Below are 16,955 nucleotides of genomic sequence, written 5' to 3'. Positions count from 1 at the left end.
GTCGGTCAGTCAGTCAGTGGCAGACACTCAGAAAAGAACCTAGGAGTCCTGTCTCCTAGTCTGTTACTCTAATCACTAGACCCCACTTCCCATAGATGGGAAGAGTACCCAGGAGTCCTGGCTCCTAACCCGTCCCACTCCCCCACCCAAACCACAACCACAAGCACAAGACCCAGCTCTTCTCATGCAGTCAGGGGTAGGATCAGGGGTCCTGGCCCCCAACCCCCACCCCACTCTAACAAGACCCAGCTCCCCTCCTGGAGACAGGGGTCCTGGCTCCCTCTCCGCTGCTCCTTCCACTACACACGCTTTCCATGCAGTCTGAGGCACAGTCTTGGAAGCATGTTCAGCCTTACCTACTCACTCCCCTCGCTAGCGCTGGTGCTGCTCAGGGTGCTTTGAGTTCTCCTGTTTCCCAGTGGTTTGCAATCCAGCAGGGGCAGGGGGTGACTTTTTTAACTGTCCCCCAACATGCAGCCCCCTCCTGAGTGCAGGGTCGAGGTTGCATTTAACGAAGAGCTGCCTTTCTCCACCTGCTTTTTCCATTCAGCCCCAGGAACAAATTCTCCCCAGACAATACGGACCCGGCAGTAACTAGATAAGCACCTTGGAAACGAATTTACTTCTTTGCATGGAAAGCCCACTTGCAAGGCAAGCGCTCCGGCTGCCCGTTCCCATTAATAACCTGCTCTGACACAGGTTCTGGCCTCTCTGCGATGTTATTGTGTCTCTGCCTCCCTCCACCAATAATTGGCTCCATTAACTCCCTCTCCTCTAATGGGGGATTGGCAGATTATGGCCATATCTGTGCCCCTGCTGAGCCTGGTGGCTCATTCCCCACATCGCCGTTAATAAACTGCCCCGGGGGTGCTAGTTGCCGGACTGCAGTGGCAGCTAGAAATTCCAGCCGAAACAGGATGCCTGTTGCTGCAGACACAGCCTGGATAGACTGCCTCCTTCTCAGCGCACCTGAGGTAGGAGGCAGGTGCCATGTCTGCTCCCCAGCTCTCCAGCCCACCCCCACCCACCGCCAAGGGGCCCAGTCCACCTCTTCTGCGGCATTGCTCATCACCGGGGCACTCCTGATTTGCTCCAGGGTGAGTGAGCACTAGGCACGGAAGCAGCCCTGCGGACTGCATGCCGTGTTTGTGTGTGAGGCCCCTGCGTGTCTCTGGGGCAGTGCTCAGCCATGGGGTGGGGGGCGTCTTTGTGCACAGCTCCCCTTCTTCCTTTGAGGGACCCCCGCTAAAGACTGCCCTGGACCCAGTCTTACCTGCTTCCAGTGCCCCAAAGCACCAGCCCACTCCCTCAAATCATGAGATTGGCTCCTCGGATCCCCCTTCGGTGCTGGGGCTGTCAGGGCTGCCCCTCTTTCCCATTCTCCAGCTCATCCCTGCATCCACAAGGGCCAGAACCAGACTTGGATTTCACATGTGAGCCGAGAGTCTCCTGACTCCAGGAGCTGGGGATTTAAGAGAAAACACCAAATATCATGAGATAATCACAGGAGTTGGCGATGCTGTAGGTCTGGATGCAGTAATAGCTGAGGAGGAGAGCTGCCGTCCCCACCGCTGCCCCCAGGGGGCGAAGGAGAGCTGGAACCTGGGGCCGTGGGGGAGGCGGGGACCCAGCAGGATCAGGCCCTGGTCCTCTTCTTGGCCCGGATTGGGCCCCCGCTCCAGCCTCCATGGAGGAATCTGGATGCTTTATTTTCTTCAGCCCTGCCCCCCCAGCCCTCCTCCGCCCCCTCCCCCCATTGTCCCCCAGCCCCTTCTCCCCACCCCTGGACCATTGCCCCCCACCTCTGCTCTCCCGCCCCAGCCTCTGCTGCCCCCCAATGTCTCCATCTCAGGCTCCGCGGGATCCTTTGGCTCCTTGCTCTGTGTGAAGTTTTATAAGCAGGGGGAGCTGGGAGCTTCTCCTTAACGCCCCCATCCCAGCCCTGCCTCCCGCTAGGCCTGTGCTCACCCACACCAGGGCCCCGGGAGCCCCGGGCTGGCGGCGGGACATGGGGGGCACCAGCTCTTTCCCTGTCACCCCCAGGCAGGAACGCTGCCCTCATGGGAGGAGTGGGGCAAACGGCAGGATCGGAGGAGTGGGGCAAACGGCGGGATCAAGCCACATGCCCCAGGGCGGCTGGGAACTGCCCTTTCCCCACCCTGCCCCCCCATCTCATCTCATCCCACCCTGTCCCCCGTCTCTGCTAGTCGGGGTTTCCCCTCCCCCCAACTCCCGCATACCCCCCCAGTAGTCAACAAGTTACAGGCTGTGTTGCCAACCCCCCCCTCCCCCCGCCTGCCCCCAGCCGTCAAACACCCCCTCTCATTTCAGTTCCTGGGCAGAACCTGAAAAACCCTGTCATGTCCCGCAGCTCTGCTCAGTCCTGGGGGCAACCAGTGGGGGGCCAGCAGCCTTCTCCTCCCCACTCACCAGGCTTTGGGAAACCGCCCCCCCCATACCCCTTCCCTGTCCCCTCCCTTGGGCAGGTGCTCCCTGCCTGCGCTGGGGGGTTCTGGGCAGGAGGGGGTTAAGGAGCTGTGCATGATAACAGCCCTTTTGTCATTGAATGAGGGGAAGGAAAAGGCTGCCTGCCTGGGAGATAATCAGTCACTTTCGGCACCGGGAAGGGAAGGGAAGGGAGCTCCCAGCGGCTAGAGTCCAGGGCAGTGGGGGGACAGGGCGCGGAGGGGCAGAGGGTGCGGGCAGACTCGGAGTTCCAGCCATGGTCCCGGGGCAGCCCGCCGGGGTCTAGGGGGGTGGAGCGGGGGAGCCGGGGGGCTGCACGTCGGGGGGCTGGGTCGGCGCGGGGCAGCGATGCGTCAGTGACGCCATGCGGTGGGCGCTGGTGGTGCTGTGCGGGGTCCTGTGCCAGCTGGGTGGGTCATGGGGCCAAGGGGCCAACCTGACGCTGGCCGTGCTGCTGCCGAAGCAAAACATGACCTACCCGTGGGCCTGGCCCCGCGTGGGCCCTGCCATCTGGCTGGCCATCGACCAGATCAACCGGCAGCCAGACCTGCTGCCGGGCCACACGGTGCGCTGGGTGTTCGGGAACAGCGAGGACAGGTACGGCGTCTGCTCCGAACAGGACGCCCCCGTGGCTGCCGTCGACCTCAAGATGACCGACAACCCCGATGCCTTCATCGGCCCCGGCTGCGTCTACAGCTCGGCGCCCGTGGCCCGCCTGACCAGCCACTGGAAGCTGCCGCTGGTGACGGCCGGGGCGGAGGCCCACGGCTTCGACAACAAGGACATGTTCTCCCTGACCACGCGGGCCGGGCCCAGCCACCGCAAGCTGGGCGAGTACGTCGTGGGGCTACAGCGCCACTTCAACTGGACCCAGCGCGCCGTGCTGGTCTACTCGGACGAGAGGATAGACGACCGGCCCTGCTACTTCGCCATCGAAGGGCTCTACATGGAGCTGCCCACCCTCCGCAACCTCACCGTGCTGGACATCTACTTCAAGGACCGAGACCAGGCCAACTATACCTTCCTCATCCAGGAGATCAAGCAGAAGGGCAGAAGTAAGTGACCCTCCCACCCCACCTTTGTACGGCTGCTTCCAGGGACCCCCCACTCCACGGTGCCACAAGCCCCCTATGCAACATCTCCCTATTGCAGCCTCCTCCCTCCCCGCAGCCCTGCTCCACGGGGTGCAGCCACCCCAGGGTTCACCTCCCCCAGCCCAACCTCAGGCTTCCCCAGTGCAGCCTTCCCACCATGACACCCCAAAGCAACACCCCCCATGACACTCTTCTTCAACCGAACAATGCAAGGGCCCCCGGTGCCGTGCCACCTCCTTAATGCACCCCCCCCCGCACACATGGAAATGCTGCCTCCCAGCTCCCCACGTGGAACAGATCCAGCCCCTTGGATTCCCAGTGGGCCGGGGGGGAAAGTTTTCTCCGAGCTGCTTTGTGGTAACTTTGTGGTGTGCTGCCGTTCCAGCCAGCCCAGCGCAGGGTCTGTTTCCCCTGCTCCCTGCACACAGAGTTGGGGATCCGAGCGGTATTGAGGGTGGCTCTGAATTGGAAAAGGCAAGGAGCTTGCTAGGATGGGGGTGATGGGGTCAGCTGCCCCTTTGAAATGTACACCCCTCCCCCGGGCAGTGAGAGAGGGGAGCTTGGACAGGACGTGTCGGGGCGCCCTGCCAGCCCAAGTCGATAGCCAACGGGATTCTGGCTGCAGGGAGATGGGGTGCGTTTGGTCTGCTCCCATCTGGCCCTGGTTAGGGGAATTCTGCTTGGGGGTTTGAATCTGGCCCCAGCTGAAGCCACTGGGGGTGCAATCCACCCGTCAGGTCCCATCTAATCCCCCAGGACAGGACCTTCCCAACAGCCCGATCCCCAGGGCTCTGCCCCAGCGGCAGGGGGCTGGCTCCCCGTGGGAGATGTAAGGGGATGCAGCTCCTGTGGGACAATCCCCCTGCCGGAGCCGTTCCCCAGCTGCTGCAGAGTGCAGGGCAGCTCGCTAGCTCGGGGTCCAGTGCACAGCTCCTGGGGTGGGGCCATGGGGCTGTGGGATTTTTGCTGAGCGTCTTTCATTCCAGACTCTCAGTCCCCACAAACGCCCCAGCCTGGCCACCAGAAGGCAGGTGGGCGCTTTGCTGGTGGACACCAGGATGCCGGGGTGCAGCGGGCAAATGCAGGGCAGAGCCCAGCCTGGGGCAGGCGCACCTGATGGGGAGACAAGCTTTGAATCCCCCCAACCAGATGACACTTGTGCACATGGTTCTCGGCTCTAAGGGCCTGATCCAAACCCTGCTACAGGAGGAGACTGTCCATGGACTTGGATCTGGCCCTGACAGCAGGGAACTGGGACGGAGCCTTCGCTCAAACCTGCACGTAGGGGAGCTGACCCACAGATGGGCAGTGAAAGTCTCCCCCCCCCCTCGCCTCCCACCTTGTGTCCAGCTGGACCACGGAGCCCTGGGCTTGGGAACGTCTAACTTCCCCGCTGGCTCGGAGATGCACGGCAGCGATTCAGTGCTGCCTGCCCCGGGCGTGTGTCTCTGTGTGTGTGCGAGGGTGGAGACGGATTGAGTCACAGGGTGCCTGGAAATCCGCTGGCCGCGGAACTGGCCCCTTGACAGAGAAACTTCAGCTTTTACATTTTGGGAAAAATTAAAAACAGGCACCATAGAACCCCGCTTAGCCGAGCCCCCGTTACCCAGCGCTCCCATGGGCAGCGGGGCCTGGACTACAGCTGTCAGCCCCGGTTCAGTTCCTATGCAGAGCTGGATCATGCAGGCTCGGATAAACGGGCTTCTGCTGGCTGTCACCAAAACCTCGTGTTCCACGCATACCTGTGTATACTGCGGCTGGGGAAAGTGAGGGTCAGCGCTGGAAAAACATGGCTAGTTTTGTGTTTGTATTGGAGAAAGTTGGGGTTTTATCACAGAAAACTAGGAGCCCTGGTGATTAGGCAGCACGCGTGGATGTGTGGTTGTGTACGTGCGTGTGCGCATGCAGATGGATGGAATTGTGCATGTGCTTTGGGGGGGCGGCTGGGGCAGGCTGGAGGATGGTCTCTCTGCCCAGGGTTTATTGTCCCCTCACTGGATTTCTAACCCACCGAATCCTGGGCCCTGGCACTGAAAAATCGTAGCCCCAACCTGCCCCATGCTCCCTGACCCCATGGCCCGTCCCACAGAGCAACTCCTGGCCTGGCTGAGACAAAAGGCAAGAGACCTGACTGTCTGGAAGTCAAAGCTGCTATGGCAACGCCCGGCTTCATCCCGCGGCTGCCCCCAGAGGCCTGCCCGGCCCAGGGCTAACCGCCCGGCCGTGCTGCGGGGGAGCGCAGTACAGCAATGACCTGCATCAGCTCCTGCCCTGGGTTTGTGCCAACGTCATTCAGAGCTGGATCCGGCCCCGAGGCTCTGAGCTCTGCGGGCCAGGGGCCGTCGCCACGCTGCGTCTGTACAGCACCTGGCGCAGTAGAGCCCCATCTGGGACCGGGCATCTCAGTGCTCCCCGAACACACCTAATGAGAACTGGGGGTCAACAGGCGATGGCTCCAGCCCAGGTCGGAGCCAGGCAGGAATTCCTGTGTGGGGGGAGGGGAGTCACTGCTCGGATAGCAGGCGATGAGGGGAGGGCTGGAGTAAGCAGAGACACCCCCGGGGGGCAATAGCCTGTTTATTCAGCCTCCCTGCCTCCACACAGCTGCTGGCTTCTGTGGGGCCCAGCTGGGAAGCCTGACCCTGGATGACAGAGCAGCCCATGGCCCCCTCCCTTCCCCCACCATACCCAGGCAGGAGGTGTGGATCCCTGGAGGCACAAGGGGGGCAGGGATTGGAACAGAGTGACGCCCCTCCAGCCCGTCTGACAGCTGGGCACCCCAGTGCCATGGTGATGGGCTTCCCGTGGAGACGCTGTGATAGCCGGGAGGGGGAGCACCCCGTGGATGGGCTGGGGGGGACAGAGCGCCCCGATGCGTGGCGGGAGCATTCAGCCCAGGGTTGTCCTCCCGCTCCTCCCACGTCAAGCCATAAATCCAAGCAGAAACCCTGGCCCAGACCTCAGCTCTGTAGGGCCCGTGTCCCCAGCCCCGGGCCTGCCCCGAAGATGCCCCCACCCTTAGCCTAGGGGGAGTGAATCCAAATCAGCTGCCCAGCTTCATCTGCAAGTCCGGGAGAGCCGGGCCCGCGGCCCAGACAGCCAGAGACCCTGGACTTGGGGGCAGCATGGGGCCGGGTGCACAGCCAGTGTCATCCCTCCCTGTACAGCCTGCTCCATCTAGCCGCTCCCCCGTCTGACCAGGTGTCCCAGGGGCGCTCGGTGTCCATGGGGAGGGCTGCCGGACATGGGGAGCTCGGCTCTGAGCCACGTCTCCCTGTAGGAGGGATGAGCCAGGCCCGTGCCCACTTACTGCCCATAGAGAAAAGCAGGCAGGATGCCCAGCGGGCCCCACCCTGGCTGGGCAGGGCACACCAGAGCAAGGTGATTTTGTTAGCAGAGGTTTTTCTAAGGGTACCAGTGGATCACGGCCATTCTATCCTGCGAGTGAGGGACCCGGCTTCCTCCCAGGGTGCGAAGGACTGAGGAAGCCTCAGTGGTGCTAATTAATGTCATTAATCCTCCCAGCCCAACCTCGAGTGCCAGCTTTTCCAGTGCTGAGCATCTACCTTCAGGGCCAGATTAACCAAGGAGCCCAGCCCCCAGCTGACCCTCAGCAGGCCAGATTCTTCTGCAGCTGAATCGTTTTGAGACTCTGGCCTGAGAACTTCCTCAGTCCCCAAAATGCAGCCCTGTCTGGGGTGGGCCACGGCCGCTGCGTACCAGCTCCATGGCAACGCTGCCAGATGTTTTAAGTCAGGACGTGAAGAAGAATCCTGTAATGGGGAGTCCAGGGAGGCAGAATGCAGGGATGCAGGCTGGAATTAGGGGAGATTATCTTGTCTCCAGGAGGAGGGGCACTTCCCTGTGTGCTGCCGCAACTCCTTTAACGTTCCGCTCCCCTGGGTAGGTGTGGCAGTGCCAGATTCACATCTGAGCTTGTGCCGTTTGTACAGGAGCGTGGAGCCCACTTACTGCCATCCGCCTCTTTCTCTGCTTCGTTTTTTAATGTGTGGGGGTTTCTGTATGCCTTCCACAGCTCACCCATGTGTCATGGGCCCTGCACTGCAGTCGCTTCATGAGAATTCCCCTGTTGTTCAGGTGCCTGGGCTTGTGCAGCAAGAGGATGTGAGTTCTATCCCTGCTGGTGTCATACGGTTCCAGGTGGCCCTTTAAGGGGTGCCTGGCCCTTTAAGGGGAGATGGGCACAGCCCCATCTGTGACCCACTTAGTTCACCTCCCCAGGAGCAAAGTCTCGTGATTGGCAGGTCAGGTGGCTAAATCAGGCCTCGGGGGTGGATATAAAACCAGGTGAGCAAGCAGGCCCTTGGGGGAAGTCTTGGGGGTTGCTGTTGGACAGAGTCCCAGGGGCTGGCAGAGGGCTGCGGGGTAGGCAGTAGGAGCCAGCAGAGCTGGCTGGAGAGTAGAGAGAAAATTCTCTAGTGGGAAGAAGCCACAGCAGGGCTGGGGCTTGACTGGGGAACTTTGTGATTTCCCCCAGGCCCCAGGAAGGGCTGTGACCTGACCCAGGAAAGCCTGTAGTGACATTATTCAGTAGCCCTAGGAGGGGAAACTGAGGCAGTGCCTAGCCTGGAGCCAGAGTGGCTCGGTGGTGCTGCTGTGGTTTGCTCTGAGGGGTGTGGCTCTGTGGCAGGAGTAGGAGAGACACAGGGATCGATCCTGATGTCTGCTCCCCGGTTTAAATCCACAGCCTGGTTCCTGGGTTTGCTCTGGATTTGCACGGCTGTTGCTGTGCCTGGGATCAGGCCTGTGGTGTATAAAGAGCTGTAGTGAAGACCCCAGGTCCCTGGGCCAGATCCTCAGCTGGGGTAAACAGTGCGGCTCCATTGGCTTCAACTGGCTCTATCTGCTGAGCTCTGCCCAGCATGGGGCCCTAGCTGCACCCATGGGCATGAGATGAGTTCAGCAGGGCTGGGTGTGGTGGGGGGTCCCTGGGGGCAAGCTGGCTTGCAGGGCCGGGCATGGCGCGGGAGTCCCTGGGGGCAGGCTGGCTTGCAGGGCCGGGCATGGCGCGGGAGTCCCTGGGGGCAGGCTGGCTTGCAGGGCCGGGCATGGCGCGGGAGTCCCTGGGGGCAGGCTGGCTTGCAGGGCGCTGCAGGGCCAGGTGTGGCGTGGGGGGTCTCCGGGGACAGGCTGGCTTGCAGGGCCGGGCATGGCGCAGGAGTCCCTTGGGGCAGGCTGGCTTGCAGGGCGCTGCAGGGCCAGGTGTGGCGTGGGGGGTCTCCGGGGACAGGCTGGCTTGCGGGGCCGGGCATGGTGTGGAGATCCCCGGGGGCAGGCTGGCTTGCAGGGCGCTGCAGGGCCAGGTGTGACGTGGGGGTCCCTGGGGACAGGCTGGCTTGCGGGGCTGGGCATTGCGTGGGGGTCCCCGGGGGCAGGCTGGCTTGTGGGGCCGGGCATGGCGCGGGAATCCCTGGGGGCAGGCTGGCTCCCAGGTGCTGCGGGGCCAGGTGTGGCGTGGGGGGTCCCCAGGGACAGGCTGGCTTGCGGGGCCGGGCATGGCGCGGGGGTCCCTGGGGGCAAGCTGGCTTGCGGGGCCGGGCATGGCGCGGGAATCCCTGGGGGCAGGCTGGCTCCCGGGGTGCTGCGGGGCCAGGCGTGGCGTGGGGGTCCTGGGGGCAGGCTGGCTTGTGGGGCCGGGCATGGCGCGGGAGTCCCTGGGGGCAGGCTGGCTTGCAGGGCGCTGCGGGGCCAGGCGTGGCGTGGGGGTCCTGGGGGCAGGCTGGCTCCTAGGGCGCTGCCGAGCTCTGTCTGTCCCTGGTGTCTGTATTTCACGACGTTTGTTCTGTGTCTGCCTGGGTTTGTTTTGTCTCATCGGCGGCTATTTCTGGGGCCTGACGCGCTCCCTGCCCGGCTTCGCACTCCCTCTAGGGACCTTCCCCGGAGCCCGTCGCTGCTACTGGACTGGGCAAGGAGCGGCCCTACGGAGCAGTTCCTCGGCCGGGATGTGTGGGATGCCCTAGGCTGGAGGTCTGGGCTGCCTCTCCCACCTCTCTGCTTTCCCCCAGCAGGGGGCGGTGTCGTGGGCAGGGTGCTCACCCCCTGCAAAGCTCCCACCCAGCTTCAGGGTGCAGGGCCCCCTTCCACACCCTGCCCTGCCCACAGGCCCTCACCCCACCCTGAATGCACCCCTCAGGGCCTGTGGGTCTCTCCCCAGCCAGCGGCAGCTCTCCGAGCCGAGCTGGGACCCTGCCCTGGCCAGTTTCCTTAAGGAGCTGGGGCCCGCGGGGCAGGGCTGGGTGCTGGGCGAGTGCCTTGGATAAATCACGGCCTGAAGCCTGGGCTGGAGGGGAGGAGGAGCCGAGTCAGCACAACAGGAAGCCCCTGGGCTGGCGCCCTGGCTGTGGAGGGGCCGAGTGCTGACTCGGCCTGGCCGGGGCCCCGCTGACCGAACTCGTCCCCTGACCCCAGCCATGTTGGCTGACACGGCTGGGCCAGCAGCAGGGAAACAACGGGCCGGGCTGCGCACGGCCGGAAAATAACAGGATGTTCCTGGTCCGCTGAGGCCTAGGAGTGGGGGCTCTGACCCCCTCCCCGTCCGCTGGGCACTGGGCTTTTTTGCATCTCCTCCAGGGCGAGATCGCTGGTCGGCCTCCTGGCCCCGTGTCTCGAGCGGCCCCAGCCCATCGGTGCTGGGTGCTCGTTCCGGTATCGTCTCCCGGGCTGGCTGCGCTGGGGACGCTCTGGCCTGCCACCTGTGGCTGGTGGCACTGCCGCCCCCCGGCACAGCGGATGCAAGCAGGGCCATGGCGTTGCATTCCCGTGGGCACAGCTGCCAGGGGCTGTGGAGAGTCAGACCCCCAGCTCCCGCTGGCCTCAGCCTTGCCCAGAGCGGTGGCTGTCCTGATGGTGGTTGGGCTGGGTGACTACCACCCTGGCTGCTGGCACCAGTGGAGGATTTTAGGATTAAGCAGCTGGTGTGGTGCCCGCACATGTGCAGCTCACCTCTACCTGGGCCTGCTATTGCCATGGGGACAAACACCAGCTGTTGCTAAATAGATCTGTCTTTGGGAAGGGCTGGCTGAGCAACAGGATGGGCTGTCTCTGTCCACCGCCCTACTGCCTGGGGCCTCATCTCTGCGGCCTGACAGACAGGCAGCCGTGCCCCCTCCTGGCCCAGCAAGGATTGTGGCCACTGGGAGAGTGGGCAGGGGGCCGCTGCCCACAGCTTCAATTTTATAATCTACTTAGTCCTGCCAGGAGTGCAGGGGACTGGACTAGACGAGGTCCCTTCTGGTCCTGCGATTCCATCCTATGGGGGCCCCCACCCGCCTTTCAAGGCAGGGAAGTGGAGTTGCTTCACACACTCATTTGTGACCCTCCCAGCAGTCCTGGACGCGCCCCCTTCATGGTGGGGGAAGGCTGGGGCAAGTGCAGGGAAAGGGACCTGCCCCCAAATCACAGAGTGAGCTGGGGCTAGAACCTAGGAGTCCTGCCTCCCAGCCCCTCCCCTCCCCTGCTCTAACCACTAGACCCCACTCTCCAGCCAGAGTCAGGGAGAGATCCCAGGAGTCCTGGTTCCCAGTCATTATATAGTACACACACCCCCATTCCCCCTCAACTCTTTTGTGGTGTGTAGCTCTGGGCGCCTGGACAGCCAGGCTGAGCCCTCTCTCTCCGGCGTGGGCTGCGTCCTGGGGGCCTGGCACGGCCCTGGGCCCTTGTGAGGCGGGCTGGGGAACAGCTCGTTAAGCTCAGCTCCTCCAGATTTCACAACTTCGGCGTAGTGGGAAGGGCTCCCAGGGGAGGAGGCTCTGGCAGCTCGTGGCAGGGTGGGGCGGCGGGGGGTGGGGGCTTGTTGTCTTTCCAGCTCAGCATAGGAGGAATATGGAGAAAAGTGCAGGCAGAGCCCTGGGGGTTTGGCTTCCTGGCTCTGCCTGCCAAGGGCCTGGACCCGTGCTCTGGCATGGGCTAGCAGGAAGTCCTGGTGGCTCCTGGCTACTCCTCCACAGGGGGCGCTGTGAGGCACAGGGCAGGAGGAGCACTGGCCTGGGGGGGAGGGTGTGTCTGGGGTGTGTGTGCACAAGTGTGTGTGCGTACAGTGCATGGCAGGCTGTGTGGGTCACACACCGGCCCTTATGCCTGGCCATGCCCCACAGGGCGTCCCCAGCTCTCCACTCTGCCAACCCGTCCAGGGGAATGGCTGGGGCCAAGGCAGTGACCCATCCAGCCTGCCCAGCTCCGGTCCAGCCTCTTCCCCTCTGGCGGCAGAGCAGAGGGGGAAGTGGGGAGCATTAGGGTGAGGGCAGGATCTCGGGGTGCATGGGGGTTCCCTTGGCTCTGATAGCGCCGGAGCGAGAGAATCCGGCCCAGGGTCCCCTCAGCGTCCTTGGAGCCGCCAGCCTGGTCCAGGCACCCCAGGACAGAGGAGCCCCCAGCGATACAGGGCACGTCTCCGGGGGCTGGTGCCGCTAACCCCATCCTTGCCCCTTCAGTTGTGTACATTTGCTGCTCCCCGGATACTTTCCGCCAGTTCCTGCTACAGGCCTGGCATGAGGGACTCACGCAGGGGGACTACGCCTTCTTCTACATCGACATCTTCGGGGCCAGCCTGAAGGGCTCCCGCTTCCCTGACCCCCAGAGGCCCTGGAGACGCGGGGACAAGGACGACGCCAACGCCAGGGAGGCCTTTAAGGTGAGGAGTGCCCAGGATGGAGCCCTCCAGCCAGGTAGCTAGGGAGCCAGAGCCCGGTTTGGCTGGGAGCTTTCCTGGATCTCGAGGAGAGGGCAGCACCGGCTGGGCCTGTTGTTGGTCACTGCGCTGGCACCATGGGTTCAAAGAGGGTTGGGTAGTAAGTACAGCAAGGGGCTGGGAGCCAGGACGCCTGGGTTCTATTCTGAGCTCTGGCCTGGAGCATGCTCTTCCACTTCGACTGGGGCAGGGGCTGGGTTCTCTCCCAGCTCTGCAGGGAGTGGGGCCTAATGTTATCAAAGGGAGCCTGGAAGCCAGGACTCCTGGGTTCTATTCCCACCTGTGCCACCAATTTGCTATGTGACATTGGGCTAGGTTCTGTGCCTCAGTTTCCCCATCTATAAAAGAAGGGCTAGTGATCCTGCTGCCCACCAGCGCTTTGGAGTCAGTGCCTGAGTCCCTTGCAAGATTATTGGGGCAGCTCTGCCAGCCCGTAGAAACAGGGAGGCCCAATGATGCCAGGGGCTCCGGGGTGGAAGGGGGAAGAACCCAGTGTAGGAAGCAGCTGAGGTGCAGCACAGGGGACTTTACCGGAGCCTCGGCCGCTCATGACCTCTCAGGCTGCTGAGCTCTGTGGTGTGGTCATGTGGGGTAGCTGGTACCTAGCTCGGGGGGCTGCCGCGGTGCCTGGGGCCGGAGCAGCAGGGCAATCGTGCTGTCCCCCTTGCAGCCAGAACATGCCGTGTTTGTACCAGGCACAGGACAGTGACACTGGCACACGTACTAAGGTGCACCCAGCTTCACCAGCATAAAGGTGCCGTGGGCAGGTTCCAAGGTAGTGCCCTGCCTTGCACTGGGCTGATGGGCTGTTTGCAGCTCTGGAGCCCTGGGTTCAAATCCTGTCGAATGCACTTGTGAAATGAGTTTGCTGGGCCTCAGCCCAAATTGCCCCAGGCAGGCCCCTCTGTTGCCCTAGACACCAGGGGCCATGGGGGCAGCTAGTGCCCCCCACCCTCCCTGCTTCTGGCCAGCCACTGCCTGTTTGCTCTTTGCTGCAGGAGGGAGGAAGGAAGCAAGATCATTTCCCCGGGTCTGAGCACTGCCAGGGAAGGCTATTAATAATCCGGGAGAAGGACGCTGCCCTCAACCTCCCAAGGGAGCCCAGGCCTGGAGGGGCTGAGGGACCCTGCGGGCTGCAATCCTGGAAGCAAGAGGGGCTGAAGAAGGGGCCAGACTGGCAGACCCGGAGGAGGCTTCTGCCCAGTGCCTAGGGGAGCTGGGCAGTGGCGGGGGGAGACCCTGGGGGGTGCCAGGTCACCAGCCAGCCCAGCCACCCTCCCGTGGGGAGTCCTGGCACCCACCCACCCGTGGGGCTGCAGGCACCATGTGGGAAACCCAGGCCCATCACCTCCCCTAGGCCTCCTGTCTCAGCCCCTCTACCCCCCTAGGCAGTGATGATTGTCACCTGCAAGGTGCCCGAGAACCCAGAGTACCAGCCCTTCCTGGAGCAGCTCAAGCAGGAGGCCCGCACCCACTTCAACGTCACCCTGCAGGACGGCCTGGTAAGACACCCGCCCCGGCACCGGCCGCCCCTCCTTGGCCAGAGACAGCAGGGCCAGTCACCAGTAGGGAATGGGGGCGGGGGGTGCACAGAGACTCGCCCGCAGTTTGTGCATGGGGTGTCACCCTTCTGTCCTGGGGCAGTATGGGGCACCCCAGCTCTTCCCCCAGCCCATGGCACCACCCCAGCGCTTCTGAGCCAGCCCATCCCTTTCAGATGAACTACATCGCGGCGGCCTTCCACGACGGGGTGCTGCTGTACGCCCGGGCCGTGAACGAGACCCTCCAGCAGGGCGGCACCGTCCGGAACGCCAGCACCATCACCCGCCACATGTGGAACCGCACCTTCTACGGTAAGTGCCACCGGCCGGGGCCCAAACCCTGCCCCCCAAGCCGTACGGACGCAGGAGTCACCAGTGGCTGCCCCTGGGAGGGCTCAGACCCCCTGGAGGGGGCAGAGACCCCTTTGTGCAGCCCAAAGCCCTGGGGAACAGCTCGGGAAGAAGGGAGGCTCTGGGGGGACTCCCATGGTGCTGGCCACTGAGCCAGGTGTCAGCCGCCTCCCTGCCCTGCCCTGCCCAGCGCTGCCAGACGGATCCTTTCCCCGAGCCGCTCATCCCTCCTCTCCAGAAATTCCAGGGCTGGTATCGTTAGCGGCTCGGGGCGTGAGCTGGGCCAGAGCCATTGAGCTGGGCTACTCGGCAGGAGATGGATGGGCTGTGGAGTGATGGAGCCGCTCCCCTCGCAGCCCTGCACCCACGCTGGGGACCCCGCCGGAAAGCATCTCAAATGTCCTGGCCAGGATCCACATGGCTCCGCTCCCCCTCCTGGTGGGGCCCCTCCACGGACGCTGGGCTGCCAGAGTGTCTGTCAGACGAGCCCCAGCCCGGGGAGGGACTGCACTCTTTGGAGTCAGCCCCTGGCCACTTTCTAACACAGGGAAGGGGCGTAATTCCCCAGCAGTTCCAGCAGTGTGCAGGTTTCTCTTTCGCTTTTTAGCCAGTACTGTGTGGTGTTGCTGTGCACTGCTGCGCTCCACCCCAGAGGCAGCTGCATCTCAGCACCAGTCAAGGGATCCCTGTATAATCATCCTCTGCGCTGCACCCCAGAGGGGCTGCATCTCAGAGCCATATGGTCCCCCTGATATCCCCTTCTCCACTTGTAGCCTCAAAGCCTGACTTCGGGCCCTCTGCCCTTTGACCCTGGGTGCTGCCCTGCGAAGGGGCTGGTCCCGCGGTCTCTCACACACCCCCTTCCCCACAGGAGTCACTGGCTTCCTGAAGATTGATGAGAACGGAGACCGGGAGAGCGACTATTCGCTGTGGGACATGGACCCCACATCGGGCACATTCCAGGTCAGTGGGTGTCTGGGCCCAGTCTCTCAGTTAAGTCCTCTGCAGCAACCCTGAGGATGGGCTGGGATGGCTCCGAGCCAAACCCAGGGCCTCGTTGCCTGGGGGTTATAGCTGCCGGGGGGAGGGGGTGATGGCAGCCTGGGATCCTGGTGTTCCTGCTGCTGGCCCCCTCCCAGAGCCCCCCTCTCTCACCCTCTGCAGATCGTCTACAACTACAATGGCAGCACCAAGAAGATGAGGGCGGTGCCCGGGCGTGAGATCCACTGGCCGGGGAAAGGCATGCCCAGGGATGTCCCGCCCTGCGGCTTCGACAACAGCAACCCTCTGTGCCGCAAAGGTGGGGCCAGCGTCCCCCTCCCACCCCCCGGCCTTTGCAGAGCAAGTTCTGAGGGTTTCATTCCCTTGCCCTGGAGCGCTGCCAGGACAAATACCTTCCCACAGGCAGAATCCAGCCTCCCCCGGCGGGGAGGGGCTACGCTGGGCCAGCCACATGAAAACAAGCCCCTCCAGCCAGCCCAGCCGTGTGGCTCCTTCCCCCTCCCCCCGCAGGCTTTGCACCCCATATGAGAGTGTGGGGAGCTGCCCCCTTCCTGGGCTCCTCACCAGCAAAGCCACGAGATGGGACAAGTCTCCTTGCTGTTTCTCTGCACCTGGTACCCTGTGCCCCCAGAACAGGCCCAGCAACTGGGCACGCTCCCCCCATGCTCCTACCCCAACCCACTTTGGACTTTGCTGCCTAGTGGGTGTTGCCATGGGAACTTCCCTGGCTGAGACACCCCACCCCCCCCTTCCTCCCCAAACTCACCCAGCACAGACCAGCACATACAGCCCCTGGGCTGGATTCGAACTCAGGACTCTGAGCCAGCCGCTCCCCACCATTGCCCGCTGTGACGATGCGGTTCTGGCGGGACCCAGCTGAGAGTGCCAATTCAGGACAAATCGCTTAAAACAGGGCAGTTACAGCCTTTGGCTGGGGTTTTTCCACCTCTAAGGCAAACCAACCCAACCAGACAAAGACGACTTTGGTCTCACCCCACTGGCTAACCACAAGTCACACAAGCAATTCCCTTAGACACTCAGTATCAACACCAGTGCCACTCGTCCTAGGGATGAATGGTTACGAAAACCAACACCCCAATAAAGGAAAAAGTTTCTCTCGATCCCAAAGAATCAAACCCCAGACCCAGGTCAATAAACAAGTCAGATCTGACCCACAAATCACGCTGTTGCCAATCCTTTAGAATCTAAAATCTAAAGGTTTATTCGTAAAAGGAAAAGGATATAGATGAGTTAGAATTGGTTAAATGGAATCATTTACATCCAGTAATGGCAAAGTTCTTAGTTCAGGCTTGTAGCAGTGATGGAGTAAACTGCAGGTTTAAATCAAATCTCTGGAACATCCCCCGCTGGGATGGGTCAGTCAGTCCTTTGTTCAGAGCTTAGTTTGTAGCAAAGTCCCTCCAGAGGTAAGAAGCAGGATCGTAGACAAGATGGAGATGAGGCATCAGCCTTTTATAGTATTTTCCAGTTATAAGAACCTCTTTGTTCTTACTGTGGAAAATTACAGCAAAATGGAGTCTGGAGTCACATGGGCAAGTCCCTACATACTTTGCTGAGTTACAAGGTGTATCTGCCTTCTCTCTATGGGTCAGTTATGTAGCTGATGGTCCTTAATGGGCCATCAAGCAGGCTAGGCAGGGCTAACACCAACTTGTCTGGGGTGTCACCCAGAAGCACAGCACAAGTTTGAAGTGCAGACAGTACAGAACCAATATTCATAACTTCAACAACAAAATGACACATGCACACAGGCAGCATAATCATAACCAG

General features: G+C 62.4%; 1 protein-coding gene across 2 annotated transcripts in view; it reads left to right on the top strand.

The window, feature by feature from the left end:
- The window catches only part of NPR1 (natriuretic peptide receptor 1), a 36,904-nt gene that overhangs the window by 3,138 nt on the left and 16,811 nt on the right, over positions 1–16,955 (top strand). The window contains exons 2-7 of one of the 2 annotated variants that reach the window (XM_030541757.1): positions 3,086–3,521; positions 12,014–12,213; positions 13,659–13,772; positions 13,988–14,123; positions 15,034–15,125; positions 15,327–15,462. In XM_030541757.1, coding sequence (XP_030397617.1) covers positions 3,116–3,521; positions 12,014–12,213; positions 13,659–13,772; positions 13,988–14,123; positions 15,034–15,125; positions 15,327–15,462 — 1,084 coding nt within the window. In that variant the 5' untranslated portion in view covers positions 3,086–3,115. Of the gene's footprint in view, positions 1–2,788; positions 3,522–12,013; positions 12,214–13,658; positions 13,773–13,987; positions 14,124–15,033; positions 15,126–15,326; positions 15,463–16,955 lie in introns of those variants that run through there. The other variant, XM_030541756.1, reaches the window with a different exon arrangement.

This window comes from Gopherus evgoodei, chromosome 24 (assembly GCF_007399415.2).
Source record: "Gopherus evgoodei ecotype Sinaloan lineage chromosome 24, rGopEvg1_v1.p, whole genome shotgun sequence".
Classification (NCBI taxonomy): Eukaryota; Metazoa; Chordata; order Testudines; family Testudinidae; genus Gopherus; species Gopherus evgoodei.
This window is presented reverse-complemented; position numbering and strand designations above follow the sequence as displayed.